The sequence below is a fragment of the Sorex araneus genome, chromosome 4, assembly GCF_027595985.1.
Source record: "Sorex araneus isolate mSorAra2 chromosome 4, mSorAra2.pri, whole genome shotgun sequence".
NCBI classification, from domain to species: Eukaryota; Metazoa; Chordata; class Mammalia; order Eulipotyphla; family Soricidae; genus Sorex; species Sorex araneus.
In genome coordinates, this window is record NC_073305.1 from 178212429 (window position 1) to 178232643 (window position 20215).

The 20215-nt window shown below is 51.9% G+C and overlaps 1 protein-coding gene across 1 annotated transcript in view; it reads left to right on the forward strand.

The window, feature by feature from the left end:
• The window catches only part of AKAP12 (A-kinase anchoring protein 12), a 105311-nt gene that overhangs the window by 55525 nt on the left and 29571 nt on the right, over positions 1–20215 (forward strand). The window contains exon 3 of the mRNA XM_055135268.1: positions 12263–12377. Coding sequence (XP_054991243.1) covers positions 12263–12377 — 115 coding nt within the window. The remainder of the gene's footprint in view (positions 1–12262; positions 12378–20215) is intronic.

Below are 20215 nucleotides of genomic sequence, written 5' to 3' on the forward strand. Positions count from 1 at the left end.
CATAGCACAGCGGGTAGGGCGTTTGCCTTGCATGCGGCCGACCCGGGTTCGATTCCCAGCATCCCATATGGTCCCCTGAGCACCACCAGGGGTAATTCCTGAGTGCAGAGCCGGGAGTAACCCCTGTGCATCGCCGGGTGTGACCAAAAACTAAAATAAATAAATAAAAATAAAAGTGCATGCAGTGCTGGGGGGGAAGGCAGCTCAGATAGAGAAGGGACCACCAAGTAAAGCACCCACTCGGGATGGGAGATGCGGGCTGAAAGTAGACCATAGACCAAACATGATGGCCACTCAATACCTCTATTGCAAACCACAACACCCAAAAGGAGAGAGAGGACAAAAGGGAATGCCCTGCCACAGAGGCATGGTGGGGTGGAGGGGCCAGGGTGGGGGTGGTGGGAGGTATACTGGTACCATTGGTGGTGGAGAATGGGCACTGGTGGAGGGATGGGCACTCGACCATTGTATGACTGAAACACAAGCATGAAAGTTTGTAAGTCTGTAACTGTACCTCACAGTGATTCGCTAATAAAATAGTGCATGCAGGGCTGGAACAAATAGCACAGCAGGTAGGATGCTTGCCTTGGATGCGCTGACCCTGGTTCGATCCCTGGCATCCCCATCTAGGGACCCCCAAGCACCATCAGGAGTAACTCCTGAGTGCAGAGCAGGAGACCCTGTGAGCATTGCCGGGTGTGGCATAAAAATTTTAAAAAAGGCATGAACACCATATTTTGTTCAACGGGACATGTACCATTTCTTTTTATAGGCTGTAACAGGTCTGTGGAAGGCGTAGGTTAGAAATCAAGTTTCATTTATTATTACGTCCAACGTCGGTAGCACAGGCTTCGGCTACGGGACGGCCGTCCTCGAAGGGGGACCTTTGTGTGGGGGTTTTGTTGTGCTGAACGGCAAGGAGCATGAAGTGAAAAACAAGCGGGGCTTTTGTTTCAAGCTCGGAAGTCTTGGGGCGAGAGTATTTTAGGAGCTGGCAGTGACCCTCACCTCTTGCAGCGAGGCAAGAGGGGCTCACAGCAGCGGGAGATAAGGACCCTTGTGCTGAGAGGTCACAGAGGCAGCCGGGACCTGCGGGCATGCCCTTCTCGCGTTCATGTGGTCCAGAGCCTTCGTGGTCCAAGGCTTTCACAGGAATTTGATCATGGTTCAGAGGCTCCCTCTCTGAAAAGCCCAACCAGCGCTAAGGCCTTCTCACACGTTCCCTTGGCGACCGGGTTGTCTTCATTGTGTTGGCTTCTGTTGTGAGTTTTCAGCCATGCTGAGGGATGTTCAGCGCTTGCTCCTGACTCTGCTCTCAGGGACCACTCCTAGCAGTGCTCAGGGGACATACGCAAGCTGAGGGTTGATCCCAGATCAACCACATGCAAAGTAAGTGCCTGTCCAGTCCGAGAAAGATGCTTTAAGTTCATGGAGTAGAGCCTGAGAGGTAGTCCAGGCAGGGGTTAAGGCACTTGTCTTGCATGTGGCTGATTTTAGTTTGGCCTTGTGGTGTGTGTTTGGTCCTCCTGCCATTGCCAGGAGTGCTCCCTGGGTATAGAGCCAGGAGTGAGCCCTGACACTGCCCCCAAACCAAAAGAAATTCACGGAATATTAATGTATATAAATCATCATCATCATCATCATCATCATCATCATCATCATCATCCCTTGATCATGGATTTTCTCGAGCGGTCTCAGTAACGTCTCTATTCATCCCAGCCCTGAGATTTTAGAAGCCTCTCTCTACTCGTCCTTCCAACGGTGCCACATTGGAGGCTCTTTCAGGGTCAGGGGAATGAGACCCATCATTGTTTCTGGTTTTGGCATACGAATACACCACGGGGAGCTTGCCAGGCTCTCTCATGTGGGCAGGAAACTCTCGGTAGCTTGCCAGGTTCTCCAAGAGGGAGAACTAGGCTAGAAGATGTCTCCTTCCGGGAGCTTGTTTTTATAGTCTCTCGATGTTGGCTGCTGATAGGATTACATGGCACCGGGGCAGTTTCCAGGTGTGACCACCCAGGTACTGGAAAATGGGGGATCTGGGCAGAGGAGGCCCAGTCCTGATCCAAGCAGGCTTGGAGATTTCAGCCCCGGGTCCCACACACCTGGGTTCCTCTGCTGGTTCCTTCATATGTGAAGCTCATCCGAATGTGTGGAGAGGGGCCTTGAGCATGGCTGTGGCTGGGTTCCTGAGTCTTTAGCTGCGGGGACTCTGCTCGGGGCAGGGGAAACTCAACCCACCCGCTCCGAGGGGCCCTGGTGAAGACAGCCAGGTGCGGGGGCAAGGGATTCTGCATCTCTCTCTTCCGGGAGCTTGGTTTTATAGTCTCTGGATATTGGCCGTTGATGGGATTACACGGCGCCAGGGGCAGTTTCTGGATGTGACCTCCTAGCTACTGGAAAATGGGGGGATTTATGTGTATAAATATATGCGCATATATATCTATATATTATATATTCCTGTTGGCTTTTACTTTTGCTTCAGAGCACTTCTTAGCAGAGCTCGCACAAACCGAGGTGGTGTTCTTTCGGGTCAGCAGGAGCAGAACCTCGAGACACGGGGCTAGGTCTTCCCCGCAGGTGACAGCTGAGAGCCAGGGGCAAGACAGCTGTCGTGAAAAAAGTGTTTGAGCTGATTGCTTTCCAGTTTGGCCGTGGAGAGTGGGGCCACACCCAGCGGTACTCAGTCACTACCCCGGCTCTGTATTCAGGGGTCACTCCTGGCATTGCTCGGGGGACCATATGTGGGGATTGAATCACGGTTAACTGCATGCAAGGCAAAGCACCTTAATGCTTGCACTATCTCTCGGGGCCCCGGAAACTGATGCCCGCCATTGAGGCGGGAGTGGATAGCATATGCAGGCTGTGTTTCAAAGTTTCTTGAAACTGGTGGATAGAATGAATTCTCATCCCATTTTACAGAGGGAAGGTGGTTAGATAATGGTGGGAGATGGCTTCGCAGTTTCCTAAGTACTGCTTGGCAGGGCCCCTTTTCCAGGCCACAGGACCAAAGGAACAGAGCATCCGAACCTTCTTCCCCAGGCGCCTTCTGTGTGCTGGCCTAGAGCTGCTGAGTTTCCGCCTGGAACGAAGATGATGTGTAAATACTCCATTTGGCTTTGGCTCTGGCCCTGCGACCCCTCTAGAATAAGACAGTAGCTCCTGAAGTGTGACTTCCCTGTTCATCCCTGTCCTCAAACGATTCCACTTTCCCATGCAAATCTGCACATCTGATAGAAGAATGGAATCCCGTTGCGTTACTGTGCGGCAAAATGTTCTCAGCTGTCTGCTCCGTAAACAGATGAAAACACAGACTGCACGCTCACCACCCACGCCGTGAAAGACACTTTACAGCTGCTAATTTGACGAAGAATAGACAGAGAAAGCAGGAAGTTAAGGCCGACAGATACCCACGGCCCTTCCGCAGCGATCTCTTGGTCTCTGCCACCGTGAATAGTGTGTGCTCTGTGGCATGTTCCTGTCTCTATTTGTCATACTGTAGATGACGTATTTCCTGCCATGCCACACTGTGCCTTAGACCTCGTCAAGTCCCGTCCTGTTTCCCCCTTTCCTTTCTCAGTGATGGGGGAGGGGCATTTGCACACACTTGCTTGCACCCTTGGCTACCCGGGGCTGGGGTGCGCTGGAGAGGACCCACTGTCTGTCTGCCCCTTGCTCTCTGTCCTCAAGGTTTACTCCATATTCACACTTTGCAAAGCCTTTTTTACTTTTTTTTTTTTTAATTTTTTGGGTCACACCCAGCAATGCAAAGGGGTCATTTTACTTTTTTGTTTGGTTTTTGTTTTGGTGTGGGGGCCACACCTGGTGCTGCTGGGGGTTACTCCCAGCTCAGTGCTCCCAGAAGTCGCTCCCAGTGATGCTCAGGGAACCGTGGGGGGGAGGGGTGCCAGGGATCAAAGCCCACCCCACAAAGCACAATGCACACACTCAGAGCCTTGGGCAGCAGACGGATCTCTCAGGTTCCTCCCTCCCCCCCCACTCCCCGTTCGGAGCTTCTGATCAGCGTCCATGGCTGCGCTGGAGGCGAGAAGGGGTTAATTGGAAATCAGGAGAACAGAGAAGTCCATGAGGATGCTTTGGTGCACGCCCATAGGGAAAGAGGCATGGAAAGAGGCGAGAGCTTAAGCCCGAGAGCCTGCGGGGTCAGGAGCGCCCTGGACTGGATTCCTCTTCCTTCCCGCTTAACGCCGCTGTGAGGACAGCCGGTGGCACTCACGCCGGGCAGCGGTGCTTGCCAGGGGGTGCGCTCGGACACGCACCCGGGAGTGCGCGGATGCTGAGCCCCGGAGTCGGATGCTGAGCCCCAGAGTCGCAGGGCTCCTGCAGGACCAGAAATGGCTCGTGCACCGGAAGTGCCTGGTGTCTCTTGGCTCAAACGTGTGATCTTAGATTCACAAAGCAGGTGCTTCTCCCATGGACCAAGTCATCCGTAGTGCTCAGTTTTTATTCTCAAAAATAAATAAATAAAACAAAGGGGAGATTTAAACAAATAAAAAAAGAAACCTACTCCTTCCCTGTTAAAGCCAAACAGCAAGAATTCCACTGAGGTAGTCACTGGTAAAGTTTATATTATTCTAGACTCCCAATGCTTTTGTCAACAGACATTAGAAAGAGCCTCTCCTCCCCCTTCCTCCTTCGCTCCCTCCCTTTTGATGTTCATTTTTGTTTATTTATTTATTTTTTGGCTGCTTGTTTGTTTTAAACATATCAAGGAGTCAGACATCCTCAGCAACATGATTTATTTTTCCACCTAAATTAGCATGTCTGGATTGGCCTCATCGCGTCCCATCCTGGTGATTATATGAATATCCCATAATTTAACTTCCCTCACCCTCTAATCGGCTCTCAGAAACCTTCTCCCCTCCCCCGCCTCCCCCACCGAGAATAACCTCGGATCACTCAGCCCTAGCCCTCACCTGCGAGGTATGCGCAACTGTCCAGAGAGCACGTCCAGGGCCCACAGCAAGCACATTTGAAATGTCTGTAACTTCCCGCATTGCTTTCCAAAGATACTGTAAGCCGAGAATCGAACCTGGGACCCAGGGTTAGCAGTCTGTGAGGCAAGCTCCTTACCCACTGCACTATCTCTTTGCCCTTAGTATCACTGTTTTTGTTATGTTTTGTTTTTTCTTTTTTCTTTCTTTTTTTTTTTTTTTTGCTTTTCGGGTCTCACCGGGCGATGCTCAGGGGTTTCTCCTGGCTCTGCACTCAGGACTCACTCCTGGCGGTGCTCAGGGGACCATATGGGAAGCTGGGAACCGAACCTGGGTCGGCCACGTGTAAGGCAAACGCTGTGCTATCGCTCCAGCCCAGTACCAGTTTTCTTATATTTGAAACTCTAAAGACATACTTCCAACACACTTCCTCTTTAAAGTGATGAAAATTATATAGCAGAAGGTTCTTTGCCAGTTTTGCCAGTGGGTTTTGCTTTAAAATTCCATCCAGATAACCTTATTTTGGTGGGGGGAGGGGCACACCCGGTCATACTCTGGAATTACTCCTTGCTCTGCACCCAAGAATTACTCCTAGAGTGAGATGCTGGGGATGGAACTGAGTCAGCCGCATGCAAGGCCATTGTATTGTCTCTCTGTTCTCTTCCTTGGAAGAATTTTTGTTGTGGTCCTTGGAGAGTGATTGATGCTGGGCCACAGCCTGTACCACGTGGTTGGCAGTTGTGACCACGCCCACCCGCGTGGCTCATCCAATGAGAGACGAGAACAGGATCCCTGTGATGAAAACCTGCCACTTGCAGGCCCATTTCCTGTCCACCCCCAGCGTTTGGATGCTGTCAAGAGCTCCTCGGCTTGTATTTTTTTTTTCCTTTAACGCATTCATCATCCCAGAGCTTACTCCTATTGCAGTCGGGGTGCAAAGCAAGCTGTGGGCAGGCCTGAGGGGAAGGAGGGAGAGAAACTGGGGGTCATCTTTCTGTACCATCTTGGTGACTGTTTTGGACAGTCTCGGTTCTTAAAGGTCGGAGCGGAAGGCACTTGCTGGGAGCATTTGAGAGGGTGATGTTTTTCGGTTGTTTTTTTAAAACTTGTTTCATTATAATGTGGTAATACTTTAGGGGAATAAACTCTGGCTGACCCGCTCGAAGGATATAAGCTTGCAAACATGTAGGGTTTTATTTTGCTCCGAGGAGGCGTTCACACTTTTTGAAGCTCAAAGCCAGTGGGAAGATGAGTTTTCTGGGGCTTTGTCTGTTGACGGGCAAGGAGCTTATCTTTCGGGTCTGGTTTTCGTCTTAGAAGAAAGAATAATTCCTAAAACTCCAACGTGGATGGGTGAAGCTATGTGACGAGGCTCTAGAGTGAATGGGTGGGATAGAATTTTGGTTTTTCTTGCCTGTTTGAAAACATTACTTTATTCCTCCAGCTCTGTGGCACCCAAGTGGACCTCCAGTGCTCTCAACCCCTCCCCCAGGGGCCCTGATGTGGATCTTGTGTCTTTCTGGGTGCATCTGAACCCAGCTGGTACATCTTTGTCTTTCCTTGAACATCTGAATCCCAGGAAAGTGGCCAAGCAAGATAGGATGTTTTTTCATATTTGTAAATATATATATTTATATTTTAATCCTGGAACCCGCATACCTGGGCCTTGCTTGTAGAAGCTCTTGGACACCGGGATTCCATCTGGAGTAGGCGGAGAGACTGCACCTGCTCCATCTGGGGTGCCCCAGCGAAATTGGCTCAGTTATGGGGCCCGTTGGGATCTCTGGTTCTATGATGCCACTGGGACTGGTTGCTGTGTCTCTTGCAAGATAGGGTGTCTTTGGTAAAGAAATGCACCTGCTATAAAGCAGCTCGTACTCCTCATTTTTATTCTTTGACAAATGATGCACATGTGCCTAGAAATAAGAATACATATGTGCGGGGCTGGAGTGATAGCACAGCGGGTAGGGCGTTTGCCTTGCACGCGGCCGACCCGGGTTCGATTCCCAGCATCCCATATGGTCCCCTGAGCACCGCCAGGGGTAATTCCTGAGTGCAGAGCCAGGAGTGACCCTTGTGCATCGCCAGGTGTGACCCAAAAAGCAAAAAAAAAAAAAAAAAAAAAAAAGAATACATATGTGCATATAGATCACTGTATCACTGAATCACTGTCATCCCGTTGCTCACCGATTTGCTCGAGCGGGCACCGGTACCGTCTTCAAGTGAGACTTGTTGTTACTGTTTTTGGCATATCAAATACGCCACGGGAGCTTGCCAGGCTCTGCCGTGTGAGCGAGATGCTCTCGATAGCTTGCCAGGCTCTCTGAGAGGGGCGGAGGAATCGAACCCGGGTTGGCCACATGCAAGGCAAACACCCTAAGAAAGCAAAAAAAAAAGTGCATATAGATAAAGCATGCATATATACATCTGTGGAAAGACAGGCGGGGGGGGGGGGACTTTCAGGAGTGGTACCTTTTGATTACTGCAGAAACACTTGTTTTTTTGAAGGAGAGGAGTGTTCAGTCACAGTTGATGGTCCAGGAATTTTTCTGGCTCCATCCTCAGGAGTGACCCCTGCTCAGGAGAATGACACAGTGCTGGAGGTCAGACTGGGAATGCTGGGATGTAAGACAAGGTCTTTAACCCCTGTAATATCTCCTCAGAGAGTAGCAAATTTGAGATGCTTGGAGGTGGCAGAAATGGCAATATATTTTTTTCGTGTGGAACAAGTAAGGACACCAGATTTTGCAAAGTTCTCTGTAAGGGAAAGGACACATATAGAAATACTCATAGAGGCCAAGGAACAAAATTTTGTTTGGAGAAGTGAGACTGGGCTCACTCCAGGCACCCCCTTGAGGATCAAGGGCTAAAACCACCGGCTGGAGCGGAGCCATGCATAGAGTCACCACCTCAACCCTTGGTTCCGCGATGTCATTGTCATAAAGTGTCACAAAGCTAACTGACTCGTGCTGACGTTCTTGTCTGGATAGTCATTGTCCCATGACAGGGGTTAGTGCAAAATTGATTGGTCATACTTGGGGTATAAATAAGGCTCGGGTCACTTCCGGATCAAACTCACGGCCTCATACTTGGAAGGCAAAGTTGCTTTTCTTGCCACTGAGCACCCCGTCTCCTTGTGGGGAGCATTTCTGAAGGAGGAAAGGGGTCTGTCCAAGGGACTGGTGGGTCCTTCACAGGTGAAGATACTCAATTTGATTCTGATTAAAAAAAAACAAAAGCTTCCCTATCAGAACTCAAAGGGCATTAAGGACCTTGCCATTAGACCAGAATCCATAAAATCCATGGAAAAAAACAGCAGAACTATCTGGGAAATGACTGCAGAGGTGTTTTCAACATGATGACCACAGAGGCAGAGATAACAAGAACAGAAATAAACAAATGGAACCATATCAAATAAAAAAGCTTCTTCACAGCTAAAGAAACCCAAACTCTAGTTGAAAAAAAACAAAAACAAAAAACCCCACCCTACTAAATGGGAGAAAATGTTTGCACATAATATAAAAGATAAAGAGCTAATGTTCAAGATCTATCAAACCCTCACGAAATTCAACAACAAAAAATCCTAAAGGGAGGGGGCTGGAGTGATAGCACAGCGGGTAGTGCATTTGCCTTGCACGTGGCTGACCTGGGCTCAAATCCCAGCATCCCATATGGTCCCCTGAGCACCGACAGGAGTAATTCCTGAGTGCAGAGCCAGTAGTAATCCCTGTGCATCGCCAGGTGTGACCCAAAAAGAAAAAAAAAAATCCTAAAGGGCTAATATTCAAAACCTGTAAAACCTCACAAGACTTTGCAACAAGAAAATCCTAGTACCCCATCCAAAAATGGGGTGAGGAGATGAATAGACACTTTCCCAAAGTAAACAGTAGGCAAATGAAAAAATGCTCTTTGTCCCTCATGATGAGGGAGATATAAACCCAAACATAAACCAAAGCTGAAGGAGATATCCGCTTGTGCCAGTGAGTATGACACGTATTGAGAGCAGGGTTTGTGAGATAGGACAATGGGTAGGGCGCTGGCCTTGCATGTGGTTGCCTCGGTTTGATCATGGCACCACATAGGATCCCCTGAGCCTTGCCAGGAGAGATCCCTGAGCACCACCAAAATAAACAAAAAGTCTGAAATGGACAGTGTTGGCAGGATTTTGGTTCAAAAGGAACCTTCGCCCACTGTTGGCAGGAGTTGTGGTTTGGTTCAGTGTGTATGGAAGCAATGAGATTTCTTTACAATACAGGAATACACCCTCCCTGGCACGCTTCTTCTCACTGTCTATCACACACACACACACACACACACACACACACACACACACACACACACACAGAGTAATTTTCAGGGATACATGCCCAGCTGTGTTCATCACAGCCAAGATGAGGAAACACCCCAGATGCCCGATCACGGATGAGTGGATCCAGAAGTGGTGGCATATGTATGTTATATGTATGGTATATATATGTGTGGTATATCCAGAAGTGGTGGCATATGTATGTTATATGTATGGTATGTATGTGTGGTATATCCGGAAGTGGTGGCATATGTATGTTATATGTATGGTATATATGTGTGGTATATCCGGAAGTGGTGGCATATGTATGTTATATGTATGGTATATATGTGTGGTATATCCGGAAGTGGTGGCATATGTATGTTATATGTATGGTATATATGTGTGGTATATCCGGAAGTGGTGGCATATGTATGTTATATGTATGGTATATATATGTGTAGTATATCCGGAAGCGGTGGCATATGTATGTTATATGTATGGTATGTATGTGTGGTATATCCGGAAGTGGTGGCATATGTATGTTATATGTATGGTATATATATGTGTAGTATATCCGGAAGCGGTGGCATATGTATGTTATATGTATGGTATGTATGTGTGGTATATCCGGAAGTGGTGGTATATGCATGGCGTGTGGTATATGTACACAATGGATACTATTAGCAGCTCCAAGAAAGAGTGAAATCAATCAATTTTCCGTGCCAGGGATGGGACTAGAGGGGATCATGCTGAAGAAGTGAGCCAGAAGGAGAGTGACAGATACAGAGTGATCTCCCTCCTGTGTGGGACTTAACGGGACACAGGAAGCAGCAACAAAGGCAGAGGGCAACACAAGGAGAGGACTGAGGCACACACTGAGTTGGGCAGTGGACATTGGGCCCTCGAGGGAGGGAGGTGGGCACACTGGTGATGGGCGTGGTGTTGGAATCACGGCCACAGGAACCATCACCCGCAAATACTGTAAATCTTAGAACCTCCACTTTAAGGAAGTCACTGTGAAACATTAGTGCTTTTCCTGCCTCCCTCCCCTCATGTCCACGTTACGAATCAAGTGAACCTGCACACAGAGCTAGCAGGACACAGTAGGGTAGTAGTGAAAATGCTAGTTTGGAGGCCGGAGCAAGAGCACAGCGGGTAGGGCATTTGCCTTGCGCGCGGCTGACCTGGGTTCGATCCCCAGCATCCCATATGGTGCCCCGAGCACTGCCAAGAACAATTCCTGAGTGCAGAGCCAGGAATAAGCCCTGAGCATCGCCGGGTGTGGCCCCAGACCAAGCAAACAAACAAGGCTGGCTTGGGCTGGAAGGCCAGCTCCAAGGGCCGAGGTCGTGCCCGGTGTCTGTGAGGGTTCAGGCCCCCTCCCCTCCCCAAGGATCGCTAGTTTGCCGTCTTTGAAGCTGGCTTTTTTCTTTCTTGCGGCTGGGATCATGGTGGTCTCGCCTTCCTCCCGCTTCTGTCTTTAGGTTCCATTCCAGATTCCCATCTCTCGTATTTGGGTAAGAGAAGACTTTCAGGGGAAGTGTAACCCGAGCACGCTGGCCGATCTGTGCTCTCTGCAGGGGACGTCTGCCATCCCATCTCTGAGTCGGCCAGAGCTGAGATACTCTCTCAGGAGGACGCCGGGGACAGGGAGGGCACCGGGCGACTGTCTGGCCCCGCTGCCCCTTCCAGCTTGGATCCGAGCCTGTGGTTTGGCCAGCGTGCTCCACGGGCTGCCAACGTCCCGGAGTGATGCCCAGCCAAGTGTCTGCCCAGGACGCTTCCTTGGGACAGGCAGGCCGGGCTTCTGTGGAATGTACTGAATGGCACTTGGTGGGGGCCGATTGTAGACGGTCCGTGGTGTGGCGAGAGCCAGCACCTGCCTCTGTGGGTTTTCAGATGGGTGAGAAATGGGTCCGCATGCCCAAGCAACACCTTCAGGTTCCTGATGGTCGCTGTGCTGTTTTTATGCCTCTCAGGACTGTTTTTATATTCTGAGGATTCAAAATGTATATTCTGAGGCCCGAGCGATAGTAAAAGCGGGTGGGGTGTTTACTTGGCAGGCGGCTGACCCAGGTCAGTTCCCAGCATCCCATATGGTCCCCGAGCACTGCCAGGAGTGATTCCCAAGTGCTGATTCAGGAGTAACCCCTGAGTATTGCTGGGTGTGGCCCCCTCAAACTCATATTAAATTAAAAATTTATATTCTTAGGATTTAAAAAAATGTATCTTCAGGACATGTCTGTGTGTCTGTTTTTTAATGACATGAATGCACAGATCCCGCACGGCAGAGCCTGGCAAGCTCCCCGTGGCGTATTCGATACGCCAAATACAGTAACAATGATGGTCTCATTCTCCTGACCCTGAGAGAGCTGCCAGTGTGGCACTGCTGGGAAGAATGAGTAAAGAGAGGCTGCTAAAATCTCAGGGCTAGGACGAATGGAGACGTTACTGGTGCCCACTCGAGAAAATTGATAATCAATGGGATGACACTGGCAGTGATACAGTGAATGCACAGGTTGTCTGTGGAGGAAGATTGTAAGTGACAGGGGGGCCACTCACAGCTCTGTGTCTATATCAAAGAAGTTTAATCTGCATCTAATCACAGACAGAAAGAGAGAGCGAACATGTGTGCTCAGTGATTGGCGGTTACTCCCAGTAGTGCTCAGGGAATTATGCATTGCTTGGGATCAAACCCAGGATTCCTGCATGGAAAGTATAGTCTCTACCCATTGAGCTTTCTTCCTGGCCCTTGTGGACTTTTAAAAGGTTTGCATTCTTTTTTGGGGGGGCGGGTGGGGGGATGGGAATCACATCCGGCAATGCTCAGGGGTTACCCCTGGCGGTGCTCAGGGGACCATATGGGATGCTGGGAATCGAACCTGGGTCAGCCGCATGCAAGGCAAACACCCTACCTGCTGTGCTATTACTCCAGCCCCAAGCTTTGCGTTCTTAAAGTTGCTGTTGATTCTAGCGTGGTCGTGAAGGCTAACATCCACCTTTGCTCTCTTCCCCGTAGCTGCTACAGAAGAATGGCCAGCTGTCCACGGTCAATGGCGTCGCTGAGCAGGAGGGGCCCAGCTTGCAGGAGGGAGTGGTGAATGGCCAGGAGGAAGCAGTTGTCGTCACCGACGGTGAGTTGCTTTCCAGGCTCCTGGCAGGAGCAGGGACGGGTGAGCAACCCTGCGTCCCAGCCAAGGAGAGTAACGCAGGAGTAAACTCCCACCTGGAGTGGGTGAGGTTAACAGCCAAATAAACCAAGCCAGGGGCCGGAGCGATGGTACAGCAGGGAGGGCGTCTGCCTTATACGTGGCCGACCGGGTTCAATCCCCAGCGTCCCCCTGAGCCGCCAGGAGTGATTCCTGAGTGCAGAGCCAGGAGGAACCCCTAAGCATTGCTTGGTGTGACCCCAAAATAAAAAAGAAAAGAAAAGAAAAGACCAAGGCAGTAGCTGGACAGAGAAGGAAGAGTTTGTCTGACTGTTTAGTTAGCCACTATACATGGGCACATTTTTTTCAGTTTGTTCTGGGGCGATACCTGGCAGTGCTCGAGTCGCTCCTGTCCCCACGTTCAGTATTGGGGCTACGGGGGGACCCTATGTGGTCCCAGGGATTTGAGCAGGGGGCAGCTGTGTGCAGGGAAGTATGTTCCCTCCTGTGCTATCTCTCTGGCCCTTAGTTTGTTCGGAGGAGGAGGAGGAGGAGGAGGAGGAGGAGGAGGAGGAGGAGGAGGAGGGGCAGGGGGGCCACGACTCAGCTACTGATCATGCCTTGGATATGAGTTTTCATTCTTAAACACCTGAGAGAACCACACCTGAGGGAGTTTGCGGGGGAGGGGTCACTCCCAGCAGTGCTTGGGAGACCCTTCAGTGTTGGGGATACATGTGGGGTTCCCTCATACAAAGCTTGCTTCTTGGCACCATCTCTTTGGTTCTGTGTGTGAAATGTTGTAAAAACCGATCACATTCAGTTCCTCCTCCACCCCACCCCCTGGCCCCCCCGAGCAGCCACTCAGAAAAGAGCCCAGTAGGGGGTCGGACGATAGCACAGTAGGTGGAAGCTAGTCTTGCACACAGCTGACCCGGGTTCGATCCCCAGCATCCCATATGGTCCTCTGAGCACCGCCAGGAGTAATTCCTGAGTGCAGAGCCAGGAGTAAGCCCTGTGCATTGCCGGGTGTGACCCAAAAAAGCAAAAAAAAAAAAAAAGAAAAGACCCCAGCAGCCCGGTTTACCAGTCCCCAGGCTTCGGGTAAGATGCATTTCGAGGTGTCCAGCCCGGGTTTTCTGCTCTTCTCCGAAGGGTGGGTCTTGCGGGGGATACTCAGCTCCCGACTCTCACTGGTTTGATTTCAGCCCACACGGGGGGCAAGACAACGGTCCTTGGGGTCAGAGCCAGGCACCGGACCTGGGAGGCGTTTCATGACCCGGAAGGACTTTCCTGGTCCCTTGCCATGCAGCGACCCTCGGGTGCAGAGAAAGGCATGCGGCGGGCTCCAGGAAGGACGGCAGTGGGGGGAGACCCAGAAGCGCCCGGCCCCGGGCCCTGGCGCTGTGGGAGGAGCATCTTCTCACATGTGGAACCCGTTTCTGCCTTGTTGAAGCCCCGCAGAGCGGCCTTGGGCAGGGAGCTGCTTTTGAAGTTGGTGGGAAGGCCGAGCTCCGTGGCACCCCAGGCTCTGTCAGACAGCTCGCAAACACGCTCAGATGGCGCTCTCGGGCCCCGGGTGGGGTGGAAAAAGGATTCCCACCAGAGAGACTGGGAAGGCCCCAAATCCTTCTGCCCTTGCCGTGGCAACTTTGAGTTCAAAGCCACAGAGATTCTGGAAACTTCTCTGCCCTAGCCACCAGGCTATCGGCTTGCGGCAGCAGCAGAAGAAGAAAATTCAGAGGCTGGAAGGGTGGGTGGGTGGGTGTTGAACGCCGCCTGGTGATCATCTAATGGTGCGGAACAGATACTGAGCCGCCACTGAAGGGTGGGTGGGCGGTGGGTGAGAATGGGGGCAGAGGGAGGTGGGTGGCTTGGCTCGGCTGTTTGGGTCTGTCTGAGGAACGGTAATGGGCCACGCTCAGGAGCCTTGATTGAAGGGCTGCGCCTTTAGTGCGGTCTGGTCTGGTTGATTTTGGGTTTGGGGGCCAGTGGTGTTCATGGCTCACTCCTGGCTCTGCACTCAGGGATCACTCACTCCCGGTGGGACTCAGGGGGCCGTATGGGGCGGCAGGGGTGGAGCCCAGGTCAGCCGTGTCCCAGGCAGGCGCCCTCCCCGCTGTACCACCCCTCCGGGCCCAGAAGACGGGCTTTGGCGCCAGTGCGAGCAGGCTTCCTCCGTGATGACGGGGACAAGCTGTTTCCCCAGGGCCCCTCCCGCCTGCTCAGCACCACCGCTCCCGCATCTCCCCTCCCCCCGTCTGTGCAGGACCAGCCATCCTTGGTTGCGTTCGAAGACCCAACAGCAGTCCCCAGGCTGGACTACCCAGCTTGGCGTTTGGGTTGGGTTTGGGTTTGGGGGCCATCCCTGGCAATGCTCAGGGCTGGCTAGCTCCTGACTCTGAGCTCAGGGCTCTGAGCCCACGGATCACTCTGGGGGGGGGGGCCGGGGATCAGATGGGGTGCCAGAGATCGAACCCAGGTTAGCCGCGTGCAAGGCAAGTGCCCTACCTGTGGTGCTTTCTCCTCGGCTGCCTGCCAGGTGCTGCCCGCCTAGGTGCGCTGAGCTTCTGAATGCAGGTGTGTGAGTGAGACTCTCTGAGAGAGTTGCGGGTAGAAGGGCGGGAGGGCAGAGACAGAGGGAGAAGACCCCGGCAATGTTCTCCCACCGTGCCAGGACACCAGGTGCGCTTTCTGTCTTCCCCACACTACGGGCTCCCGAGTTCTCTCACGCTGTTCCTGTTTGGGAGTGTTTTGAAAGCTAGGCATTCGCGCTCGCACCCTTGGCCTTGAACTTCTGCAGCCGGCCTCCTATCGGTTTCTGTTTCTGGGGGCAGGTTCGAATTCCATATATTTTTAGCGTGCCGCTCTGACATTATTCATGTCATTGACAAGCGTCTGGTACCAAGGCTCCACGGCTTTCATCTTTAAAGAAACATTTATTTTTTAGCAACGAGCCGCCAGAGCTGTGTGAGGGATGAGTTCTCCCTCTGAACTGAGTTCAAGTCTGTCAGGGCTTTATTTTTCCCTTCAAACTGGAAGATCGTGGCTCTGGGGCCAGAGAGGGATAGTACAGCAGGTAAGCTGCTGGCCTTGCCCTCGCCGACCCGGGTTCGATCCGTGGCATCCTGGATGATCCCCCAAACCCTTCAGGAGTGATTCCTGCAGGGCAGAGCCAGGCTAAGCCCTGAGCATGCCAAGTGTGGCCCAAACCCCTCCCCCACCCCCCAAAATAGTCTGATTTTGTCCATCTTTTTCTATGCCCCTGATTTAAAGCCTCCTTTTATCTCATTGAGATCCGTTTTCAAGCTCAATTTGAGCATCCCCGTCCATGTTTGAAATTCTCCAGCCAATACCAGAACTGCTAGTAATCCAGGCACTGATCCCAGTGGCCTGCAGCAGGCAGGAACCAACTTCATCACTTCATGATGCCTTTCTAGAAAAATAATTTGAGATCTTTCTTAGTCTGTTCTTCAAGTCATCTTCAAGTCATCTTCTAGGTTTGAATTTAATTAAAAAAGTTGGCAGGGAAAATGCAGCCAAGGACATTTCAATACATAGTAAGTTGATGTAAAGAATAAGGTAGGGGACTGGAAGGCAGCCTTTGAATGCTGGAAGCCTGGGTTTAAGCCCAGCACTAAGTGATTCCCTGAGCACTGTACTGGGAGTAGCCCTTGAGCACCAGGTGTGGGCAAAAAAAGGAATAGGAAGAAGGTAGGTAGCTTCAATTCTTATTGCATGCTTGGAGTAACATAGCTCCTATATGGGAGGAGATTGGAATTATGCATTAGGGATTAGTTGTGACCAGGGATGTTGGTAAATGCCACATTTAGTTGTCCTAAAGCACATGCGTGCATGCGGGAACACACAAACACACACACACTTTATATATCAAATAAAATATATCCGGTTTTATTTTGTGTTGAGGCTGCACCAGCTGTGCTCAGGGCTTACTCCTGGCTCTGCACTCAGGAGTCCCTCCTGGCAATGCTCAGGGGGACTAGATGGGTGCTGGTGCTGGGAACTGAACCCCAGCTGAGTGCATGCAACGCAAGTGTCCTACTGCTGTCCTATCGCTCCGGCCCCTGAATGGATATTTTTGTCACTGTGAATTCCAGAGGCTTTCAGATGGGGTTTCAGGCACACAGCATTCCAGCACCAACACCAGTCCCTCAACCAGGATCGTCTTCCCCCTGCCAGTGTCCAGGTTTCACGTACCCCCACCGTCTGACCAGCACTTTTTCCATGATAGCCTCTATGGTTTACCGTACTGACCGGGCTCGATGGCCATCAGCAGCAGCTTCCTCCCCAAGACCAGTCTCATGTCCTCTGTTTCTGCGTCTCAGGGCATTCGTGATCCCCCCGTTGTTTTCTCATCCCCTGCATAGAAGAGAGATTGTTCAGTATCTGTCCCTTCTCTCCCTCTGACTGACTTCACTCAGCACAGTACTCCCCGGGTCCAGTTTGTAGTAACAGATTGCATGCTTTCAGCTTTTCTTTTTTTGCTTTTTGGGTCACATCCGGCGATGCTCAGGGGTTACTCCTGGCTCTGCACTCAGGAATTACTCCTGGGGAACCCTATGGGATGCTGGGAACCAAACCCAGGTTGGCCGCATGCAAGGCAAATGCCCTACCCGCTGTGCTATGGCTCCAGCCCCTGCTTTCAGCTGTTCTTTCTGCCACATAATATTCCGTTATTGTGTGTATACACTCTAGTGTATCTTTTCTTCTCTGCTCAGCACTCAGCTTGTTTCCAGATCCTGGCTATGGTGAATCGAGCTGCAGTGGTCATCGGAGTGCCGATGGCTTTTTCTGCATTGAGTTTTTGGGGGGCCCTTGGGGTATATCCCAAAAAGTGGAATTGCTGGGTTATATTGTCAGTCCATCTCAGATCCCTGCCAATGTTTAACCTGTGAGTGGAGGTGACCCCCAGGGGACGGCAGCCCATACCCCAACAGGAGAAGCACAGCCTGGGGGGGGGGGCGGCGCAGGGCCGGCGGCCTTGTGACAGCCTCAGCTTCTAGCCCTTTCCTTGGAGGCTCAGAGGGACTGTGCTGGGTCCATCATGAACGGCTCTCAGACTTGTGACTAATGGAAACACTGGAAATTGTTTAGCCATTTTATTTATTGAATGAAAATGCTTTGGGTGTTTTTCTCAAGAATTGACTCATCCTTTGCACAGGCGTGGTTGGGCCCACTGTGGCTGCCCCCAAATGTCCTTGCAGCGACGTCTTTTCTGGAGCACACTGTAGGGAAGCCTCGTGGAAGCCTCATGTGTCGCTGGCTCCCTGGAAAGCTGCACCCTCCAGCTCTAGGGCCACATGTGTTAACATGTGTTAGCCTGTCAGTGGGCCCAACCCACTTTGGATGCATTCAGACTGCTTTTCTTTTTCTCTTTTTATTTATTTATTTATTTATTTATTTTATTCTCTTGGTTTTGAACCTTTGAACTGTATCTGCGGGTGCTCAGAGCTTACTGCTGGCTTTGTGCTTAGGGGTCACTCCTGGTCGAGCTTGGGGGATCACATGTGGTGCCAGGGGTTCAACCAGAGTTGGCATGAGCAAGGCAAGTGCGTTTTTCCAAGCTGTCCTACCTCTACTGTTCTGGGTGTTGCATCATGCCTGGTGTGCTCAGGGCTCAATCCTGGCAGTTGAGATACAGTGCTGGGTTTTGGGCCTGGGTCGGCTCTCTGCAAGGCAAGTGCTTAGTCTCTGTACTGTCTCCTGAGCCCATTAAGATGTCTTGAGGGTGTGTGTGTGTGTGTGTGTGTGTGTGTGTGTGTGTGTGTGTTCACCCTTGGCCATGTTCAGGAGCCACACCTGGCACTATGCAGGATCACGCCCAGCAGTGCTTGGGGGCCCACTTGGGCTACTGGGATTTAAACCAATGTTATGGGGCTGTGTCAGTACCTTCACCTCTGTACTATCTTTTGAGTCCCAAGATGTCCTTCAAATGTGGGCACACAGTCTTTGGGCTGACACCGAGCCCAAGGGGTTAGTTTGTGGCATTTCTTTGCGTGGGCTGCCCGGAATAAAATATCAGCAAAGCGGGCGCTGAAAGAACAGAACTCAGGGTGGAGGCCGGGTTCAGGAGCAAATGTCTCAGACATGGCCTCCTCTAGGGTCAGGGCTGGGGGCAGGGGTGGAGGTGGGGGTCACCTTCTGATATTTGGTTGTTTTTTTTTTTTTTTTTTGCTTTTGGGGTCATACCCAGTGATGCTCAGGAGTCACTCCTGGTTCTGCACTCAGGAATTACTCCTGGCGGTGCTCAGGGGACCATATGGGATGCTGGGAATTGAACCCGGGTTGGCTGAGTGCAAGGCAAACGCCCTACCTGCTGTGCTATCGCTCTGGCCCGGGTGTCACCTTCTGGCTCTGCCTTCCTCGGCCTTTCTGGGTCCCGCCGCTGTAGCCCCGCGCCCCTCCCCCTCCCCCTCCGCCCTTAGCTTACTCATATCATTATTTCATTTCGTGCTTGGTACTGGGGCCACACCTGTCTTGAGGGCTCCTCCTGGCTGTGCTCGGAGGCTGCTTCTTGTGGAGTTACAGGCCCTGCAGAGCTGGTACCAGGGATAAACCCAGCCCCCGCCCCCCCCAACCCTTGCAATATGTGTGCTCGGCCCGCCCGCTGGGCCCTCTCAGGCCCCTCTCCCAGCTGTGAAAGCTCCATCTCGGTGGCCAGAGTGACAGTAGTTCAGGGGTTAGGGCGCTTGACCTCCAGGAGACTGACCCGGGTTTGATCCCTGCCATCCCATATATGGTCCTTGGAGCACTGAGCCAGAAGCAAGTCCTGAGCACCATCAAGCATAGGACCTCCAACACACACACACACACACACACACACACACACACACACACACTTTTTAAAAAAAAAATACAAACTATCTCCTCAGATGCAGTGACACTCTGAGGCGCTGGGGTGCTGAGGTGACAGATGAGCAGAGACAGTTGTTCAGCCCGTGAAGGCAGGGCAGAGGAGACCCCAGGAGGGAGCAGGCGGAGGGGCCCAAAGGGACTCGGCACTGAACTCTGGCTGGTGGAGGAGCTTCTCCCCCTCCCCTCAGGAGGCTGTTGTTCCGCCAGGGAGGCTGGCTCCGTCCGCCCCCCCTCCCCCGTGCCGCGCCCGTCCACCAGGCTCACCTCCTCTTCCCTCATGGAAGCCCCCTAAGTATTTGAAAACATTTATCATGTCTTTCCTTTCATCTTTCCTTCCCTAAGCAAAACATCTCCAGAGAAAATAAACCTCGCACATGAAAAGAAGAAGCGCCAGGCCCCATATATATTCCAGCTCCGAGGGCGCTCTGTGGACGCTTGCCAGAGGCAACTGGTTCCAATTCCGATATTCCTGCGTTTAAAAAAAAAAAAAAACCCACGTTGATTCCTCAGGCTCCTCCCCCGCCCTCAGTGGCTTTTGGGTTTTGCTTCGGTTTCCCTTTGTTCGTGTGGTGGCGGGGATGGAACCCAGGACCTCGCCCGAGATGCTTCCGGCAGAGCTGCCTGGCCGCCCCCGGGCTCAGGCACGGCCGTCTAGTTTGCGGTCAAGGGCTATGACTCGGGATCGGGGCGAGCTCCGGGGTCTGTGCACAAGCTTGGCAGGCGGGAGGCCCGGACTCGGTTGGTCCCACATTATCCCTCTGAGCATCCCTAAGAGTGAGCCCCGAGCACTGCCCGTTGCAGCCCCAGACTCAACGGTGTCTCTAGGGTAAGTGGAGGTGGCAGTTCCGAAGATGCCCTTGTCCTCCACACGAAAGACCCACCGGGATGGGGGGTATCACCAAGAGAGGAGATGGATTTCTTCTTTTTTCTTGCTTTTGTGTTTTTGGGGT